Below are 19,202 nucleotides of genomic sequence, written 5' to 3' on the forward strand. Positions count from 1 at the left end.
CGGTTGTATTCTTTCACAACTAGTAGCTATAATTTTAAAATAATTAATTTTTACTTTTTTTTTTAATCAAACAAGATGGGTACAATTCAAAAAAGTAAGTACCACTCAAGTACTCCGAATTTTTTCAAAACAAATTGTACACAGGATCCTCGTCAACATTAGAAACCTATGTGTCAACCTACATGTCAGGCACATTATCTACATGTCAGACACATTATCTACATGTCAACCACGTTAACACTAACTCGCTAAACAGATTATATAAGGGCTTAATTGAACAATTTTATTAGTTTAATGGACTTAAATTGATTTTTTTTTTTCTTTCACTTGAAGGGCTTAATTACACTATTTTATTGACTTAGGGTCTTATTTAACACTTTTTTCCTAACTAATTTTACCAATCATGTTCACTAATCAATAATCAAGCTAATGTTTATTTACTCACATTACCTAACATTTTCTTATAGTTTTTTGTTTTGATTTTTATTAAAAAAAAATTTGGTAGAACTTTAGTTGTGACTCTTGTGAGTAGTTTGAGTAACTCTTTTAACCAAATCAAATACATCAAATGGAATGAATATAGTACGGAGTAATTAATTTTAGACTTGTAATTATGAATTGTATAAATAGATATTGAGATTAGAGCATCTCTCATCTCCTAATCTCCCATGGTTGGTGATTTTTCATAATTCTTTGTGGGTCCATTCATTCCACATCAATATCTCTATCTTTAAAATATTTTCTTTCCAATGGTACCTAATTTTTTTTTGTATGGTCTATCCACTCAACATCAACTATTATTTGGTAATTTATTATCATTCTTTATACATGACTATTAGAATTTATAATTTAATTAAAACCATCAAACGAAAAAAAAATGTCATAAATTTAATTAAAAAGTATAAAGTTTGAATTTAAATAATATATCATTAAAATTTAATACAAAATAAAAAAGACTTGCCAATTATTTTTTTAAAAAAATGAATGTTGTTGAACAAGCAACAATCAAAGGGAGGGAGATATCAATTGTTAATTTGTTATATTTTGGATCATGATCCACATTGAAAGGTAAATTCTTGACAAGGTTCATTTTTAATGTATTGGAATTGGTCATTCATTTTTAATATACTACCTAAAAATGAACTTTCAATATACAAAAAAATGAACATTTCAATATACAAAAAATGAACATTTCAATGGTTCACCTTATTATGTGAATCATAGTCGAAAGGAGTTGGTGACCACTCTGACATGCCTGATGGGCATGCTACGTACGAGACAAGTGTATTTTTCACGCGCTCCATGAGCGTGCTGCATTTTTCTTTTTCTTTTTTAACTACAAAAACCGACTTGATAAACACCCCTATTAGGGATGCTCTTATCGGTTATCATTTCGATAAACAAACCAAAAAATCATAGAAAGACAATTCTTATCCAGAAAATCAAATAAGTTACAATCTCCATTTAGCCAGTAAAAACAAAGGATTTGAGGAGGAAATACAGCTCCGGTATTGTTAATGATAACAAGTAAGCCAATAACTAATACACAGTTCAATCATTAGGCTGGTTTGCACTAGCAGTAGCTTGGTTATCAACATTCCTGAGCAACTCAAGGGCAGAAAATGGCAGAATATTAACAGCAGGCTGGTTTTGAGGGTTGAAGTCATTTGCACCTAATGGGTGTGGCTGTGGCTGTTCCTTGTCTTGTGAAAGTTTAGAACTGTCCAACACTGATGGTTGTTGACTCAGGACATGGTTGAGCGAGGGTGAGGGTGAAGATGAAGAAGAGTTAGCGTCAATGGAATTACCTGGTCCACCGCTCTGCTTTGGCTGGGTTGCGCTAGCTTGGTTGTCAAGATTTCTGAGCAACTCTGTTGCAGAAAGACGTAACATGTTGACAGCAGGTAATGGTCTGTTATCGGGTTCAGAAGGCTGATTCTGAGGGTGGTCCATCTTTTGTAAAAGTTGAGAAGAGTCTAACACAAATGGTACGGTTTTAAAGTGCTTTAGTGAGGGTGAAGATGAAGAAGACATGTTAGCAGGTGAGCTAAGACTTGGCCAACCACTCTGCCTTGGCCGGTTTGGATTAGGTTGATTATCAAGGTTTGTGTGCAGCTCCAGTGCAGATAGAGAGTCAGAGATACTCGCAAGTAATGGTTGTTGCAAAGAGAGTGGGTGCTCCTTGTGTTGTGGGTTTTGAGAAGACATTACTCCGGGTCGAATTGGAACATGGTTGAGTGAGGATGAATATGAAGACAAGTTAGGTCTACCACTCAGGATGGGCGAGGGACCGGCTGTAGATGCAGACATAGAAGGCCTGAAAGATTGAAGGTGGGGTGCTGGGGCACGAATCTCGCACCCTAGTCGAGGATTACCAGAGGAAGGGGTGATGGAACTGATAACTGGTGGGCCTGGGGGCCTGTTAGGAATCCTTGGAGATTTACCAACCACGGAAGGAGGTCTTGATGATGCAGGAGTATGCTGCCCAACTACAGTTTGTCCCCCAGAAGACAAACCAATTGATGGCGATCTCATCCTCACCGGTGATGGAGTTTGCATGCCAGCTGGAACCAAAGAAATCGATGGTGGCCTTCTCGGAGATTCACCAACCACGGGAGAGGGCTTTGATGGGGCAGAAGTCTGCTGGCCAGCTACTTGTTGTCCACTGGAAGACGACAAAGAATCAGATGGCAGTCTCGTACAAGTTTGGTCTGAAGTTTGCTCGCCAGCAGAAGGTGAAGCAATCCAAGGTCTCGTACAAGCTGGGGGTGCTGAAGTTTGCCGGCCCACTACTTGTCCACTGGAAGATAAAGCAACAGATGGTGGCCTCGTAGAAGTTTGCTCGCCAGCAGAAGGTGAAGCAATCCAAGGTCTCGTACAAGCTGGTGCTGAAGTTTGCCGGCCCGCTACTTGTCCACTGGAAGATAAAGCAACAGATGGCAGCCTCGTAGAAGTTTGCTCACCAGCAGAAGGTGTAGCAATTGGTGGTCTCATACAAGCGGGTGCTGAAGTTTGCCTGCTAGTTGGAGACGAGCCTATGAGAGAGGCAGATCGCGATGTAGGCTGTGTTGATGGTTGACGTAGATGTTGTATATAACTGGTAGGCACAGCTGCAGTGGAATGAAAAAAATACACACAAGAAATCATTCATTTCAGCAGCCTTCTGTAAAGCATACTCCTAATAAACCATTTATGCAATATATAATTGACTTCTCGTATAAAGTTCAGGAGTCTATTTGACCCTTTTTCCTTACTATTTTGGTGGGAGTTATTTGAGATCAACGATAATGAATCGCTACTTATAATATAGATATGTCCATCCCCCGGTCGAGAGAAACGTGTAACTAAAAATACTTGAAGAGGGTAAAGTGTCCCCGAGGATGTAGTTAGGGGGTAAAGTGGAATTTACCCAAAGCCATAAGCAGCATTTACAACAATTAGAAACATCACACCTTGCTGCATACCTGGAAGCTTTGAAGGTTTGATATCATTGCATTTAGATCTGAAAGTATCAGCCAATAGCTTGTTCAAAAGAACTTTCTTCAGATTCCCACCCAGTTCATTCTTTCTCAGAGAATATCTTGTGTCGGCCTCCTGAAGTCTGGCATTGTATTTGTTACGAATTTCTGCAATCATTTCCTCTATTTCTTTTTCGCAATCAGATTTAAGCAGCGATTTCTGTTTAAAGACAGAAAAAAAAAGCATAAATCACAGGTAATAAAAAATGAAACAGAGTAAGCAATGGACGAAATTTGAAGGTTACCAGATCTTCATGGCTCTTGGCAGCATACTCCATTTCTCTACGCATCCTATCAAATTCATTGTAAAGAGGATCTGCATGCAAAGGAAAAGGCGAATTCCAATAAGACATCAAGTGGACACACTGATATGTTGTTAGGCCTCTCTGAATAGAGGCCACGTTAGGCGGTTCCATCACAGTAATTTGAGAAACGGAGAGTAGTTCACCCCTGGGCTGGCAATCAACTCGACCTGCTCATAAATCAGGACAATCGTGTCCATACAATGGGCATAAATTGAAAAATGCAGTTCCAAACTTAGCACACCTTGCAAATCAGCATCAGGTGAAGGTTGTATTGCTGTCCCAGTCTCAACCAACTGGGAAGAAGGTCCGGAGGTTTGTAAACTACTGTCCTGGTTACAGGTCATGTCTGCAACTTCACCAGGCGGAGAGCGACCACTAGCATCAGAAGCTGGTTGGTTTCCAATATTTTCAGCCAATACGGATTCACAATCAGACATTCTATGTCCAGCATTAATGGGTTCGGAAAGTCCAGCTTCGGTTGGTGATGTAATCTGGCTTTCTGATACTTGTGTCCCATTACACTGATTCATTAGAAATTACAAACCGGTTAGTCACCAATCAAAGATCAACTCCCACTTCCTAGACTTTGTTGTGTAAATGTCTAAACAAAACACAAGAGCCAGATAGCATATTCACAATTGCAAGGCACATAGGTTTTTGTAGATCATAAGAAGATATTTTTTTTGCAAAGCACCAAAAGATTCAAAGGTTAATATTATTTGTCAACACATTCATAGGTACACAGAAACAGCGAGCGTTTTATTTGAGACATCATAAATTGCTTTCAAGAACTAGGTAGTTCAGATCAATGCAAATGGGGTAATGAATAATAACAATGTAAGAAGATGTTTACCAAAAACATTTTATGGAAGACAAAAGGATACATACTTGGTTTTGAGGTAGCAAACCACCATCATCTGAAGAAGTAACTTCTTGTAATGTCTGGTTTCCATCACCAGAGTTACTAGTGACCTCTTTCTCGTTCCCTGCGCTACTTGTCAAATCAGTTCTATTTATAGGTGTAAAATTTTCTTTGGCAGATCCATCAGCTATAGTATTTGCTTCTGCAGTATACTCGCACCCTGCAGCTACATCAGGAGCATCATCATGTACTTCTGGAGGATGATCGCACCCCATTGAAACTTCCGTAGCATGTTCAACTGACAAGACCTCATCAACAGTATGTTCTTCCAAAGGTGGTTGAACTGGAGCCTTGCAAGTGTCACCACTCTTACCTGCTTCAGAAAGCTCTAATGAATTTGAGGTGCTTTTGTTTCTCTTCATGTGTTGCGAAAAATTTTTCTTTAATTCCCGCAACTTCAGATAAACAGTAGTCGCTTCATCTTTAGTACATTCGAAGTTTAGATGCTCTTTTGTTAATACGAGCATCTCCTCCTTGTCGACTTTTTGCTTCAAGAATGAAGCTGCCGTCCAGCACTGAGAAACCATAAAACATAACATTTATCAAATTAGAACGACTACAACTGAAATATATTCAAAGCTAAGCACAAAGTCAGAATTTATAAGTACTTCCAGCATGTAGGAGTGAGAGATCACATCTCAAAGATATATACAAACACATAACATTTGTAAGTTGAAATATCCTAGGACACATTGGTCATTTGATTACCAGAGAAATTTGGAAAGCCTGGAATATGCCGACTGGTTCCCTACTAATGCGATGGTTCTCCATGACATATTCTAGGAAACTTCCAGCCATTTTTTTGACATCTTCCTGCATGTGAAGTCATATAAACAGATTAGTAACTAAAATGCACACATAAAAATCCTATTTTATAAGATCTTATTCATAATAAATGCAACTATGAGGTGCATACACGATACAAACAAGTATTAAAATAAGTACAAAAAAGGAAATCACTGAGAAGTGCTTTAAAAGTTCATGAAATCATCAGCATCATTTACAGGCTTATCTACGCACCAGAAAGCAAGGGTTATAGGCAGAAGATATTTTAAGCTATTAATTGGAACAGAAATACCCTTGAAGCATCATCAGTTTCTTTCTTTTCAAAGCACCTACAGATGATGCAATGAACACATAAAGATCTGAACCCTTGAGTACAACGAAATACCCAGACCAATTCCGCTTTGCATGTTTATTTAGTTTGACCAGCATGGTAATGAACCAAAATCCTCTATCACAAAGATGTCTTTTGATCCTCTAACAAAACAGGGTTCCATATTGGACAACATGGCATTCACTTTGCCAAAGTACTTCTTGTTAGCATATAGGAAAAGAAAAACATAATTAATAGACATTAAAAGATCCCATGCCCACTCTGTTTAATGTTCTGAAAGGTTGGAATCTCTAGTGGAAACGAAAGAGAAACAAAGAATGGATTCCATCTCCTTCAACCTTCATGTTTATTTTGCTGGTTTGGAACAAAAGAAAATAACACTGCTCTGAATGCCAACAGATGTTTTTGGATAAATTCCAAGACCTTCGAGTCTGCCCTTACCTTTTGGTCAGAAGGGGAATTGCCTAACAATGCTCTATCTTCAGTAGATTTTATAGATAGGCTGAAATTTGCATAGTTTTTGTTCTCTTTTTGATGTAGAGAGCTTGTATCTTGGTCTTTGACATTGTATTGTGGGTGATCGAATAAATGGCATATTTACTTATTAAAAACAAAGATCTAAGGTTCAACAAGCCAAACAAAAATGAACTATTAAATGGCTCTGGCTAGTTATGCACTTATGCTTATACTATCAAGCCTCAATTCATAAGCAATTGCCTTAAACTGTTGAGCTACAGCTATGCATAAATAAAGTTTTCTAAAACTGAACTTTGTTTTCCAAATCTAACATGGAAATATTAAATCCCTCAGTGGTGCAAACTATAAAATATGCGACACTTGAAAGAAAGGAAAACATGTCAGTGATATTAGTAGGTGACGATGTAGGCATCCTACTAACAGTTATAACAAGGGAAAGTCAAGAGAGGTACCGAAAGTTTTAGCACTTTAAAAATTTTTGCCATCTCTGCCTTCAGATAGATATGAAGACTACACTGCTCATCAGATATTATATTTCTTTCTGCATGCTCAACCAAATCAACCTCATTTTCACAAGTAGTAGATGTTGGCAATGACTCATTAGAAGCTCTAATTGTAGAAGACCCTGCACTAACATCAGAACCATTTAAGCAATAGCTCATTCATCTAGGAAAATGGATTTCCTTTGCAACAAGATCAGTAAGAGGACAACCAGCATAAGAATGACATACCTTCCTTTGAAGCAGAACGTTGACCTCCTTCATCAAAACCACTGTTCATCTTCCTAGATTTCTTCGCTACGTTATTTCCAATCTCTGGTGATGATCCATCAAAGAATTGGACTCTCTTTCTGCTCCTTGGACTTGGACTTGGACAGCTTATATGTCTCCACTGAGGATTTCTTCCCCCCAACAGATTTTTCCAAAAGACACAAGGTGCTTCTCCACCTGTACACTTAATTTTCTGCTCACCAAATAGTGAAAGATTTGTAGTGCAACGTGAAGAACTATGTAGAACTTTTGAAATAACAGAATTTTGCATGCCAGCATTTTCAGAGCTTTCAGAAATTATGGTGGAGAATTCCCTTATGACATCACTAAAAAGCAACTGCCCAGTTGATGTATGCATAGCTGATGCCTGGCTGTCTCCAGCATAGTACCCATCCAATCTACTGAGCAAATCTGATGCACCCCACATGAGAGTGTTATTCAGGTTCCGGTTTGGACTATGTAAGTGATCTGGTTCTTGCTTTGCAATCACAAGTGCTTGTTCCTCCACTGTAAAACTTGAATATAACCGGAAAACTTTGATTGGTTTAGAGTCTGAATCAAATGATATTTTTTCTAGAAGTCTCAAGTCATTCCATGGATTAGTATCACTGCTATATATGATAACATTATCCACTGATGACAGTTTAAGGGTTGCTTTACACGCACGGTTTTCTAATAAAAATACAAATCGCCCATTTTCCAACTTGTTGAACCTGTTAAGAGCAGATTCCTTCTTGGACCGTATCAGAAATGCATCAATACGCTCATAAGAATTTTCACCAAATCTTTGACGCAAAAAATCATCCAATATGTCACCAATTGAAGGCGTGGTGCCAACAAAGGACTGCCAAAATACATTAAGAATAAATAAACAAGATCAGACAAAGCAAACAATAATTATAAACATGCATATCCTGATACAATTCTAAACATGCCCAAATTCATTTGGTGCACGTTTAAAATCTATAGTTGACTAAATGGTTACTGCCCATACAAGTTCAGAAGCTATCAGAAATAGATTGGATAGAGTTAATCCTAAACAACTAGTGTAGCCGCACATGCATTCCAACTATAAGGTGGATACCCTCGTTCAAACACTGAATTTCTATTTACTAGCCAAATTGACTAAATCAGGGCTCATTCATAGACAGACTCTTCAACCATTCACACAATGACACAAAAACATTAACAATAATAATAAATCCATAAATAAATGAATTCCATTCCATCCCAAACTCCTCTGAATCAGATTCTTATGCTGTAATTCCTGACTTTTTTATGCTCGATGACAGTCCCCCTCCCCCCGCCCAAACCCCTTCCACAGGCGAAGGAAGATACCTAAACAGCGGTTATCACTATTTCATAATTCATATTCAGGTTAGGGGTGTAGGTAAGCCTAGAGATGGGCATTAGTGGCCCACCTCTGGTCCATGGTGAGCTTCAAAAGGAATTCTAGACAGATTCCTAAACTTGTTCTCTCTCACTCCACTTTTCTAATTGATTTCTCTCTTATTCCACTTTTCTCTGTCTCAAGCATCCTTCGAGTTATAAACCCTTCATGCTTTGGGTACATATATTAAGAAAATCACTCCGTATAAACAAAACATTTGACATATTTTGCATCACTAAAGTCTAAAATGAACCCTGCAGCAGCAATTCAGCCTTAGAACAACCTACTCACACAGGTGCTCACCCAGTAACTTAATATAAATTTACACGAATTCAAAATGAGTAACAAAATGTTTGTACAAATACTAGTGAAGTATCCATCAGGTATGCATATGTTTTTACATTTATTTAAAAATAATAAAAAATAAAAAAGAAGAAGAAGAAATCCTAATATGACCTTGCCCATCCATAATAGTATGTGCAAGATACTATATCTCAAGACAAGCACATGAAACTTGATTGTTCTGAAAAGGTAGGCATATTGGAAAATTTGGGGGTAAGGAGTAACAAATTTTCAAGTAAGCCTGAGGTCTTATAGCTTTTATGGGGTTTCTTTCATACGAACTGCGGCACCAGACCATAATTCTCCTGCAAGATTACCTACATTTCATAGCCTGAGAGGCTTGTCCTATTATATAGGGCACAAACATTCTTTTCTCATTTATGTTATTAGCAACTTCTACTTAAACAGAATTTTTTTCCAGAATATAAACAAATATTTTCCTGAAATAAAGCTTGAACAAGTTCTTTATCTAGCAGAACTTCTTTATAGCCCTGTCATTCCACCTTGACAATATTACTTTCCCTTTTGAAGCTTTTCTGAAATAATAACTTAAGGTACTATACTTCTATTTTGGTTTAGACTTCTGAACAAATACGGTTCATTTAAGCCCCAATATAAAGGATACTACTGCTTCCTGCAGAAAAGTGGAGCTGGGGTCCATAAAAGGATCTCGCATGTAAAATTACCAAAGATCAATATTTGGTCTACAGGCAAAACAATATAAATTTATACCTGAAAAAGGACAATTGTTCTTAGCTGCCGGCATTTCATCTCAGATAGCATCTTGTCAAGAAGCTGCAATTTCCCACTTGCTTTTATTCCAATATCCAAGATCTCAGGCTGAGAAAGCCCCTTGCTGAAGGGATTCAAGGATGGATCCCAAATAGTGTAAGGATGATCACAACACTGAAAAAGAAAATCCTTCAGAAACTAATGGTACCCAGCAGTTGCAACAAAAGAATCAAATCACATGGATGATGAACATAGAATGCTGGTAACATCAATAGCACCAAATGTAAAAACACCATCAATCTGCATAAGAGTCATTGCCACAGTTATTGTGCCACTTTTTTTGATAAATTGTTTCAAGGCAAGGGGAAAACTAATTCAACACTGTAATTCGGGTCCTAATGCCAAAGGGGTATGTGGTTGGAAGGTTGGAGTTTCTTTTGCAAGCATTAGGTGGTCTAAACTTCAACAGTTTTTGTTTTGTTTTTTAACAAGCCCATGAGAAGGAGCTCAACTCCAATATGGCAACAACTAAAATAAATTACTCTAGAATATTTGCTTTTGCTATTTTCAAAATTATTGGTTTGCTCACCACCATCCATACACTGAAACACTAACTACCCATTTGATTCACAAAATGAAAATAAAAGGAATAGGAACATAATATCATAACTGCACATTTGGTTTGCGGAATTCTTTTTTTTAAAGGATAAAATTTCAAAAGGAATGGAATAAGGAGGAATAAAAATAATAATAATATTCTATTGTTTGGTTCACAAAAAATAGTACTGAGTATAGGTCAATTATTGGTTTAAGGGATGGAAAAGAAATAATAGTTAGATGACAAAAATACTCAGAATAATATGTCTATACCAAAGGACATTTTTGGTTTTGAGAAAAATGAACTATTCCAATGGCATTTTTTATGTTATGAAAAATTAGCTATTCCTAGGACATTTTTGATATTATGAAAACTTAGATATTCTTGAGAAATAAAAAATAGTTAATACCAGAACTCCCAGAATGGTTATTCCTATTGCAGAGGGAATAGCTCATTATGAGGGGAAAAAAAAAAAGTATTATTTAAAAAAAAAAAAAAAAAAAAAAAAACGTTGAAACAAGTCCATTCCAAGAAATTTCATTTCATTCATGGCCTATTCCATGAATGAAACATGTTGAAAATAAAATATTAAAATTGTATGACAAAGAATAAAATAGGAAAACCATTCCATTATTTGGTTCAAAAAGAATACACAAAAGATAATATTTCATAATTTGGTTGGTTTCAGAAATGGAAAAGGAATAGACAATATTTCAACAATACTTAAATATATATTATAAATAGAATAGAGTTTAGAAATGGGGGTATTTTAGTATTATTGAAATATTTTCTATCTCTGAGAAGGGCAGTATAGCCAATACTATGAGGTGATCCAAAATGGCTATTCCCTCCTCATCCCATGTAATAGACAACGAACCAAGCATCGTAATAAGCCAATTCCAAATAATTCCATTCTATTCCTAGCCTATTCTTCAACCAAACATCCTGTAAAAAAGTTCACTACGTAATGTAACAGTTATGCTGCATGTATAAGTTACAATTATGAAAGGATATGTACACATTTTCAAACATCCATGAAAAAAATCTGAAAATGATATCAGAATATAAAAGGTGCATTCATGCAGTGGGGCTTTGGGGGGGGGGGGGGGGGGGGGGGTGGCGCTGAAAAATAAGATCCAGACCTTTCGAACATTAAGAAAAATATCATTGAGGGCTCCGACAGGATCACTTTTTGAGTAAGAGCATAGAGCATTGATGTTCGAGAGTAGTGTATCACAGTACAGTTCAAGCTGCAGTTCAGAAATTTGAACAGGAAGCCAATACTCAAGAAACTTGGATGTCCATTTGCTGCTGCATGAACTAAACCATGGGAACCTCTCTTTCAATTGTCCAAGAGTATCATTTGAGTGAGATTTCGAGAGATCAACTTTATCCAAATCACCATCAGAATCAACAAGTGACAGTAAGTTCGAGTACTCCGATGCAGTATGCTGTGAAAATTAGTAAGCAATGAGGAGAAAGTCTAAACAGTAAACACAAATTATTTATTAAAAAAAAGTGTAATATACAGAAGATACCTTAATTGGACCATTGAAGAGAAGCACCTTTAGCCCAGCAAGTGTCTTAATTTTCTCTATGTGAGTTGATACGTTAGAGTGTTGACACTGATCAATAACAACCACCTCCCAACTCAAGCTATTTAATACATGTATATCCTGCAGAAAATTTAAAGATATGTCAGAAGAACATGACCACATGCTGCAGATACTGTAATATTCAATGAGGTAATGTAAACCAGAATTACCAACGTTCTTTTCACTCGCTAGTCAGTAGTCACTACAAATTTGTTAACCAAGATGTGTTTGGAAGTGCTAATATTAAAAGAAAAGGTAAAAATATCAAACTATTAAGATGTACCTCAACAACAGTTTCAAGAGAGGTTAAAAGAACTTGAAGCATTATGCATCCACCTTGGCTATAAAACTCCGATGTCTCAATACTCTTTCTGGATTCCCTGCTACCATGGTAAACTACACAATCCAGAGATTGGGCCCATTTCATGAATTCAGCTTCCCACTTAGAAATAGCATGGGAAGCTGTGATGATAAGGACAGGCCAGCAGACCGTTGACAGAGATAAGATAAACAAAATTATCTTCACTATTTGTTCCTGCAAATTATATAAGATAACAATTTTTCATTTAAGGGTCTATCAAAAATGGCACCATTCCGGAGCTAATAGATTACAGAGAGAATTAGCAAGCAACTATGAAACAGCAGAAGTCACTTTATCACAAAACTTGTGGAGGTGATTACTGAATGCCATGAGGAATGTAGTGACATTGATGTTGTACTTGAGAAGGATATGATAGTGTGTGCAAAAGGTTTTCAGATAGAGCTAGAGCAATTAAAGGATGTATTGAGATGGACGGAAATGGGGGTGGGGGGACATGTTGCTGACTTCTGATGTCTAAGATGGGACCAAAAGTGCTATTAACCATAAGAGTAAAAATAGTATTTGAGTTGATGAAAGGAAGCAAGGGAAATAATACAAGAAGCTGCCCTAGAATCAATATGGCATTAATCTCCATAAAAACATTTAAAAGGATTAAAATATCCAATTACAGGTAATATCATTAAACCAAACCTGCATCTATATTACTATATACATAGCTTTGTGGGGCATTTCATATCAAAGAACTCTTATTCAAAAATGAATTCATAATAAGAATCCAAAAGGCTTCAAATGTCTAATTAAAATAGGTGATTTCATGTATGCCATGTGATAACAAATTAAACCAAAACTACATCTATTTCCAATTGATAACAGATACATTCAAATGTTCAAGAAGCACTTCACTTTGACATAAAACATTCCAATTACCAGGAAGGATCAGGAAAAATGAAGATAAAATTCAGGCAAGAAAATAATCCAAATTAAACAGCCAACTTGCCAACAAAATTCCATTAAGTTATAGAATCACAGATTAAAGCTATTGCTATAAGTTCCTCTAATTGTATGACATTTGAAATAAAAGATTTAAATTACACAATCATGTCCCATACAGCCCCCTTATGCTTTGTACAAAATTGCCGAATATTAGATTCCAATACAGAATTACTTATATACATAACAGAAACAATGTATGCATTCAACCAACCTGATCATCATAAAAAGCAGCATTCTGTGATTTCCACCAACAATCTTGTAGTTTGTTTATGGAATTTAGTATATCAATATCAGTTACAAGTGAACTTCCTGCCCAATTCTTTGAAAGTTCGACAAGAGATTGCTTATTATTCTGCAGGTATGTGCAAAGAAATACAAACAATATTAAAATGAAATCAAAACCAATTAAATGAAAAAAGGGTTAATTCTCATTCACAAGTCAGTATCATTTCTTTCAACACCAAAGCATGCCTCTCTATTTTCTACTATTTTTCAACAACAAAAATGGGTACATAAATCCCAAGTAAAACTACAGAAAAGTTCAGCCCTCTATGTACCAGTCACTCATTCTATAATATGCATCAGTATGTTTACAGCCATTCTAAAGAAGAGTGTGAGACTATGATTCAATTTATGCTGGTTGTGATTTGTGAAACATCTGCATCCAATAACCAGATAGACAAGTGTACTTGACACCAAACTTATCAAAGTCACCAAAAACATTGAGTTTGAAGCCTTAAGTTAATAGATTTACTTATTCTTCCAACAAAAAGCCAAAGAAAGGACGAATGTGCACTATTCAGCATTTCAGCTTTGATCTACCATTTCAAGCAAAAATGCTTACTTTTAAACATGGATGAAACTCTATCTAAACTGTATCAATTGATTAATAATCAACATGCAGTTTTTAATTACTGGGGAAAAAAATTCAAGGATGATAATTATTTGATAATATAATGATCCTACTAGCACCTTGTTGATTACTTGTTTTGCTTTTTCCTGCCGTATCTCATACTCCTTAACAAGGCTTTGTCCGTGAGGTGAGCATAGAAAATTAGCATTCTCCAATTCCCATGTGGCATTCTCATAATCAAGACCACGCCACTTAACAAGCCATTCGTATTGACATTCTGAATTATCACCAGCATCAAAATTATGACAATCACCTTGCAGTTCAGAGAAAGATAATAACCTTTTCTTCAACAAACGATGTGGCACTGTCCACTCAGAGTTCCAGCTAATAACCTGAATGTTGAGACAAATGCTGTTTTTTAGGTTTTCAAACAATTCAAGATTAAAAGCACCAACTAGAATTTCAGAAAACATGTTATCCAATCAACTAAGGCATAGATTCCAATGTGCAAACAATAACTTGACCTGATTATTATCATTAAAGTTTGCAACAAGAGATGGTGCTTCATGAAGCAACTGTGCTTCTGATACCCACTGGTTGTGAACATGTGCAAGACCTGTGTACTTTACAAGATACTGCTTCTGCTTATGTGTTCCTGATATGAAGGCAGAAGTAATAAAAATTCAGGAACAAAGCAATAGATTACACTAAAATAAAAGAAAAGAAAAAGTAATGAGAGTTGTCATAACTGCTGACTTCAAATTAAATGTACATAAGGAATGCTAGTCGATCAAATCTTTCACACCTGATACATCCACTTCTCTAGCATCCCAAATTGACTCTACTCCTTGTGTCACTGAGTGGACACCAGATCCAATCTTTTTCTTCAGACACCAGAGACAATGCCAGACTCCTGATGGAAGATCATGTACAGGAGTACCTAAAGAAGGGGGATGGGAGCATCTCTTGCAATCCTTTCCATTGCATAGTCTGAAGAGTATGTAAGAACACTAGTAAACAAAATGATAACAAATAAATAAATAAGAACAACAACAACAAATGCAAACGTAGGAAAAGAGAGCGAAAATGGCCCAAATCTCAAATGAATTTCAAATGACTTCATGTTTGTAGTACCTAATTTGATTAAAGGATAGCAATATTTCATCCTGGTTTCCAATTGAGAAAACAAGCAATTTGTTAAGAAATCATGAATTTGAAGGCTTAGAGGGTGGCAAAGAGCCACTACTTACTGGTAGGGTAGAACCTCTATGCGTTCAGCAAGTAAAATAATAGGAGAGGAAATAATTTTATGGCTAACTTAATAACAACCATTTACAACTTGATTGAAAGATTACAACAGCTCATATATTTATAGGCTTAAGAGGTAGCTATGGAGTCTCTTGATATTCCAACAAGTGTAATTATGAAACTATGACACTTCAACTAAGACCATGATCTTGAAATTTTTAGCGTGTGATAAACAACAAAATCTGCAGGGCCTCTTAGTTTTCTAACAGATATTAGTTAATTTTGTGATGAGAACCAGTATTATTAATGCACAAACATAAAAGTTTGTATTCTTAATGTTCAAAGTTATTATTCACCACTATGTATCTTAATGCAGAAACATAAAAGTTTACTCACAGGCCCTTTCCACCTTGTTTGCACACAGCACACACATTGTCATTCCTATCCATATGATGATCTGAAGGAGCCCCTTTGGATTGTCCACTGTTGAAGTTTTCAGCAGATCCCGAGATAATAATATCTTCAACACCAATTTCATCCTAATATGGAGTGTGTCAAGGAAATAAGTATAAAACATCTACTGACTACTGTACACAAAGTAAAGAAAAACCATGCTCTAAACTGTCCTTAAGTTCTTTCCTCCATAGAGACAGCCTATATAACAAACAATTTCTTTGCGAGAGTTTCAAATCATTAGTTCAATCCATCATATGTAAGCAAGGCTAAGAAGACATAGTGATGAAAATGCACTAAAAAGGCATCTCCATTGACAAGTAAAAGGTGAAAATATTGGTGATTATACTAAAACTCTAAAAGGAGCAAATTCAACTTAGACAAATTGACTAAGGACTTTCATGGTTCCAATGACGGGGGTATTAAGCAATTCCAACACTTATCGATAGTAACTGCACAAGATATTATACCAACTATGACATAATAAAGCTTCTATATCTGGATATGCTACAAGCTACTCCTTTTTTTTTTATTTGATAGTATCTGTGTTTAGTTAAGTGTATCTTTCACTGAACTAATAAAGTCTCGTACTATATTCATGCAGACAAAAAATATAAATGTGTATGTGTAAAGCTCATCAATCTGCAGATCTTAAGAAACTTTGTTGTGCAACCTCTTCCCTTCTCTTAGTGCAAATATCAGATGGCATTATAAACCAACCTTAGGACTAGATAATTTATCACAATCCCTATTGGATATTGCAACACATGAGCAGAGCTCAACTTTTGGCGAACCATGACCCACCCTGCAGATTTAAAAGAAAGACAAACAATAATAAGCCATACTTTAAATCTTGACATACAAAATCAAAACAATTTACAAATCAAATACATGACTAAATCTCTATATTTAGGTATCAATCAGAACCAGGAAAAGCATATAAAACTGTACCATCCAAACACAATAAAGGAAAAACAATCTTCCATTTCACATCAACCCCATTAATTTTATTTTTTTTCTATTTTCTGCCCATTCAAGATGTGAAGGGGGGTGGGGGTGGGGGTGGGAGAGAGAACCAGATTAAAAACATTTTTTGTAAATTATAAATAAATCTTTTAGCATACTGCACTTACAAGCGAAAGTACAACACGTAATCAATAATCATACACTTTCAGCCTTTTTACTGATGACACACACCAAACCCTTTAAAGAAAAATGATAAATAGCTAAAGTACAAAACATTCTATTTTGCAAACAAAATGAAGAAAATTACCTTCGCTGTTTTGAACATGCAGCACAAAACCCAGCAAAGAAATGCTTCTCATGCCCGGCTGATGGTGACCAAGCAGACCCAGAATCTTCAAATTTTGGGATCTTCAAACTTTTCATATCAGGGCAAGCCTCTAGCACACTGTTGGAGGCTCCTTCATCAAGTTGTGCAGCAAGATGGTCTGTCAATTCATCTGCGGCCTTTATATGACACTCACTGTCCCTGTTTTCTTTATCAACAAACTCCCTGTGCCTGGTGTCCCTACCAATAGCTACAGAAAATTTACGGGGTCTCTTTGACTTATTAATTCCTACAGGGGGAAAAAACATGTGCATTAGTACTTCCTCAAACAGGAAACAAATGGCATAAGAAGGAACCGCCTGTGCAATCTTTAGGCATTTCATTTTCAAAACATCACAATATTATAACTGCAGCTTTCTGATTTAAGTAGAATTGTTGTTAACATTAAGGATGACTAGTTTCAGCTTTCTCATGGACTGAAAGGAGATCAGGTTACACTCCTCCTGAAAAAAGAAACAGAAAAAGGCATACACAGGCTTTAGAGGATATCAAAAAACATAGATCATCTACCTGAAGGTGTGGCCCTTTTTCGTCGCATCTTGAGCAAAAGTACATAACTAAGGGAATTCATTCTCCTCCTTTTCTTTCCAATAGAAGACAAGCTCTGATTACTGCTAGTGCTAACATTTTCAGATTCCAGAGTTTGTTGCTTCATGCTCTTCTCTTTTTTTCGATATCTCTTCATGCCAGATGAATTGGATTCTTCCTCTGAGACATTTAACAATGAAGAACTCGGTAGAAGGTTTCTTTTGCTTCTATCAGACTTCCTTGAAGGACTAGGACTAGGAGTGCTCAATTTTTCATTTTTACCAGTTTTTCCTTTGGTAGGAGTTACAGGTGGAGTCCGGTTCTGAAGACGATCAGATTTCCGTGTAGTTGATGGGCTTGTGGTAATCTGTTTTGATGAGGTTTTCCGAGCTGACCTTCGTAATTCTAAACAATCAGTCTCTGTAGAACCTGAAATGGATGTTCCTTCTCCATCAGTCACTCTATTCTTTGAAGTATTGTCCTCATCACCCCCCACTTTACTCCTTGATCGCGTCTCATAAACCATGCTTCTGACTGTTAAACAAAATGGTACGGCCCAAATTCTTCTCAGATAACTCTTCCACATACCCAACAATACCAAAGAAATACTAATAGGAAGAGTGTGCTTACAAAATTTGCATCCATAAGCACAGTTAACCATCTAAATTTATTGTTTGGTATAAGCATCTAAATACCAAATACTTTAAAGGTTGATGCTTTTTCACAGCAAACAGTTAAACTATAACATATTGCGTTAAGTCATTAACATCTAAGTGAACTTAACTACAACAACATACTAGTAATTCTGCATGCCACTAAACACACCATTGCTAATACCTCAATCAAGTTTCAAGCTTTCATTAACTCTTATGACACATACAGAAACTATCCTCGCTTAAGGGAGAAATTTTTAAGTTTTAGACAACTTTCTACAGCTAAGTCCCACATTTAAATAAATACAGTAAATAATTGAAGAATTTCCAAATTAACCCCAAAAAACATATATTTTTTGGCATTCGTGAGCTCAAAAACAGCTAAGAATCAAGCTATGGCTTTCGCCAAGAATTTCAGATGAAATGCAGTGACTTACCTTCTTCTGACAAAGCGAAAACCCTATATTTCGGGCAAAATGCTGCTTACTTCAAAAAATAAACAATGAACATTTCCGCGAAATCTTGGGCATGCCAACCCTAATTTCATGCCCCTGAACTGTATTGAAATTCAAATATAGAAATATATACTGTAACAGAGATGAAAATTTTCTCTTTGGCCTCCTTTCTCCCTCTTCGGACATTCAAAAGTGTCTTCTTTTAAGATCAACCATTTAACTTCCAAAAATGAATTGCCAATCTTAAGCGAAAAGTACACAACTTGACTAAAGACACTAAAGTATAAATTACCCAACATGGAAAAACAACTAGATATTTAAAACTAGATATTTAGTGAATGCTTAAATTGTTACTCTAGTATTTTTCTGGTTGAAGAGAATTACAATTTCATTCTCATCTAATTCTCACATAATTTTAAAGACAAATAAATTCATTTATTTGGTTATAAGGAATTTTAATTTTGCGGAATTAAAATTTCATCATTTTTAAGGAATTATAATCATATACTCCCTCTTGGTATTTCAATTCCATAAATTTTAGGAAGAAAAAATAACTTTGATGCAAAATTACCTTTCTCTT

General features: G+C 35.9%; 1 protein-coding gene across 2 annotated transcripts; it reads right to left on the reverse strand.

Annotated features, from left to right (window-relative positions):
* Positions 1-1,347: 1,347 nt before the first annotated feature.
* Positions 1,348-18,879, reverse strand: LOC109173545. Of its 2 annotated transcripts, XM_019322790.1 has the most exons (22): positions 18,605-18,879; positions 17,497-18,048; positions 16,909-17,215; positions 16,356-16,440; positions 15,579-15,721; positions 14,740-14,924; positions 14,459-14,589; positions 14,054-14,326; positions 13,293-13,433; positions 12,050-12,301; positions 11,710-11,847; positions 11,314-11,622; positions 9,574-9,747; positions 7,071-7,953; positions 6,792-6,964; positions 5,454-5,558; positions 4,712-5,260; positions 4,065-4,344; positions 3,764-3,834; positions 3,465-3,678; positions 2,964-3,110; positions 1,348-2,846 (listed from the first exon to the last, which is right to left on the reverse strand). In XM_019322790.1, exons 2-22 carry the CDS (start codon positions 18,038-18,040, stop codon positions 1,552-1,554), a joined length of 6,399 nt encoding a protein of 2,132 aa, XP_019178335.1. In that variant the 5' UTR covers positions 18,041-18,048; positions 18,605-18,879; the 3' UTR covers positions 1,348-1,551. The 2 variants fall into 2 exon arrangements, with proteins under 2 accessions (XP_019178335.1, XP_019178332.1); XM_019322787.1 differs by having other exon boundaries at positions 1,348-3,110; positions 18,605-18,878.
* Positions 18,880-19,202: the final 323 nt, after the last annotated feature.

This window comes from Ipomoea nil, unplaced genomic scaffold (assembly GCF_001879475.1).
Source record: "Ipomoea nil cultivar Tokyo-kokei standard unplaced genomic scaffold, Asagao_1.1 scaffold0146, whole genome shotgun sequence".
In the NCBI taxonomy this organism is placed as follows: domain Eukaryota; kingdom Viridiplantae; phylum Streptophyta; class Magnoliopsida; order Solanales; family Convolvulaceae; genus Ipomoea; species Ipomoea nil.